Source organism: Asparagus officinalis, chromosome 5 (genome assembly GCF_001876935.1).
Source record: "Asparagus officinalis chromosome 5, Aspof.V1, whole genome shotgun sequence".
NCBI classification, from domain to species: Eukaryota; Viridiplantae; Streptophyta; class Magnoliopsida; order Asparagales; family Asparagaceae; genus Asparagus; species Asparagus officinalis.
Genome location: NC_033798.1, coordinates 56,372,274 through 56,374,566, shown reverse-complemented (window position 1 = coordinate 56,374,566; position 2,293 = coordinate 56,372,274). Strand labels below are relative to the sequence as shown.

The following is a 2,293-nucleotide window of genomic DNA, read 5'->3' as shown; positions in this document are numbered from 1 at the left end:
AAAAAAAAAAAAAAAACATGTCAAATGAATACCTGCTGATTTCGCAAGTGTATTCCAAACACCCTCGCCATGACTTGCTATGTAGTTAATAAGGATGAGGTCTTCCTCCATAGTCCATGGTCCTTTCCTCACTTCAGCCTCCTGGCTGCTGCTTGTTCTCTTTTCCTCCTCTGCCATGGTTATAGGAGAGGGAGGTGAGAGAAAAAGGGGAGGGAGACAAACTAGATATTTTCTAGAGCTGGGGATGGTGGAGAAAGTAGGAGGTTGTTGTGGTTTTTATAGAGAAAATATATACTTCTCACTTATGAGTCCTAGATCATGATTAATCAATGGCTTAACCTTTTACTGTCTTAACACAAGCCAGGCATGACAGCTAAATTCCACAAGCATGCAGTTTAGATATCCTACATTATATATTCTGTAGACTAATAATTAAGCCAAGGAAAGTGATTTTTAGTCATATGACCAGTGTATGCATTGCCTAACAATGGGATTTTTACTCAGAACCTTTACCTGACTTGTTTAGTATTATTTTTCTTCTTCGGATGGTCAGTAACTTTTCTCCGTCATTAACCGATCCATTACATCAGTAAGCTTTCTCAAACTCAAAACTTTGATTCCATGCTTGCTCTAAATGTAATACCTAACATTACCCTTTTCCCATCACTCTTTTCCAACCTTCTAGAGTTATCAGTCACATGCCATAGTTCCCCTTGAGTTCAAGAATGTTCGGCAGCTCATCAAATTACCACATGCAAGATCCATGCAGCTTCTTGATACTGATATTTCCTCCCCAAGAAAGCTCAAGGAAACTTTTGTATTTTGAACTTCCTATAGGAGCAATTGATTACACACGTAGTTGTTCTGTTTTTCGTCACAATATTAATTGTTGTTAAAAGAAATGCTTCACATTTTCTTTCCTAATATCTAATATTGTCTTAAAAAAACTCTGGTAGCTTTTCATCTGTTGAATTATATTATATGAATGTTCAGATATGGAGGACCAGCAGATTCTTGATCCATGCAGCTTTTGATACTGATATATCCTACCCCAAGAAAGCTTAAGAGAACTTCTGTACCTTAAAACTACCTAAAGTGCTGATCACTGATCAGTTGATTACGTGTTATTACTTTCTTTTTTGTGACACTGTTGTTGTTAAAGAAATTATTCACAGTTTCTATTCTACTATCACTACAATAAAAGTTATAAATTATGATACATTTTTTATTTCTACGTGACACATTTTTGTGTCGCACAAATAGAGCACAACACATATCAAAAGTGTGGTTAGAGCATGTGTGAAGAGCGTTTCTACACTTGAGAATGTGTCGCAAAACTCACGACACATATATATGTCGAAAGTGATGACACAGTTGTGTTTAGACCATTAAAAATAAAGTGTATAACCATTTAACACATACACGTGTCACAAAACTCATAACACATACATGTGTTAAGAATGGTGATACACATAGTTGTGTTCAGACCATAAAAATATAAAGAGAATAGCCATTTAACACTCTGACTTCTTAGAATGTCACTCATCCTAGGATTACTCTCATCAAAGCACGCTTAACAACAGAGTTTTTTAGCTTATACACTATCATAAGTGTTTAGTCATTATCATAATTAAAATGTAAGATTTATTATTAAAGAACATCAATATATTCTCTCACAATTCGTGTTGAACTATTAGCTTTTTTCACTTATATTTAATTGTATATCTAATGATACAAATATGTGTCGTGATTTGCTACAATTTTTATTTGTGTCGCCATTGTTTAATTCTTTGTAAATAAAATGACACTTTTATATGTGTCATAAAATAAGCGTGGACACATATAACTTTTGTTGTAGTGTAATTAATATTTGTCTTAAAAAAACTGTGGTAGCTTTTCATCTATTGAATTACATTGTAAGAATGTTCAGATATGGCGATCTTTCTAGTAGTGGAACAAGCCAGGGAGGCTTCAAGACATCAGGGCTTTCTGCTTCTGACTCCAGCAGAAATGAACCCTAAAATTTTAGGCTCATGGGCTCAGTTCAGGGTTCCTTTATATGTTAGTTTTGGGTACATGGACCTGCTTCAGGTTTCCTTCAATATGCTTCATAATTGCTTTGTTGGGATTTAGGTTTCTCCGTATGCTTCACGGTTATAATTCATAATTATACTGAAAAACAATCTGTCATAATTAACTTACACCCTAATTAATAAACTTTAAGAAACATGTATATATATATATATATATATATATATATATATATAGATAGATATATATAAATTATACTATA

The 2,293-nt window shown here is 33.5% G+C and overlaps 1 protein-coding gene across 2 annotated transcripts in view; it reads right to left on the bottom strand.

The window, feature by feature from the left end:
* The window catches only part of LOC109843728 (myb-related protein 305-like), a 2,024-nt gene extending 1,771 nt beyond the window's left edge, over window positions 1–253 (bottom strand). Inside the window, exon 1 of one of the 2 annotated variants that reach the window (XM_020412683.1) lies at window positions 33–253. In XM_020412683.1, coding sequence (XP_020268272.1) covers window positions 33–177 — 145 coding nt within the window. In that variant the 5' untranslated portion in view covers window positions 178–253. The remainder of the gene's footprint in view (window positions 1–32) is intronic. The other variant, XM_020412684.1, reaches the window with a different exon arrangement.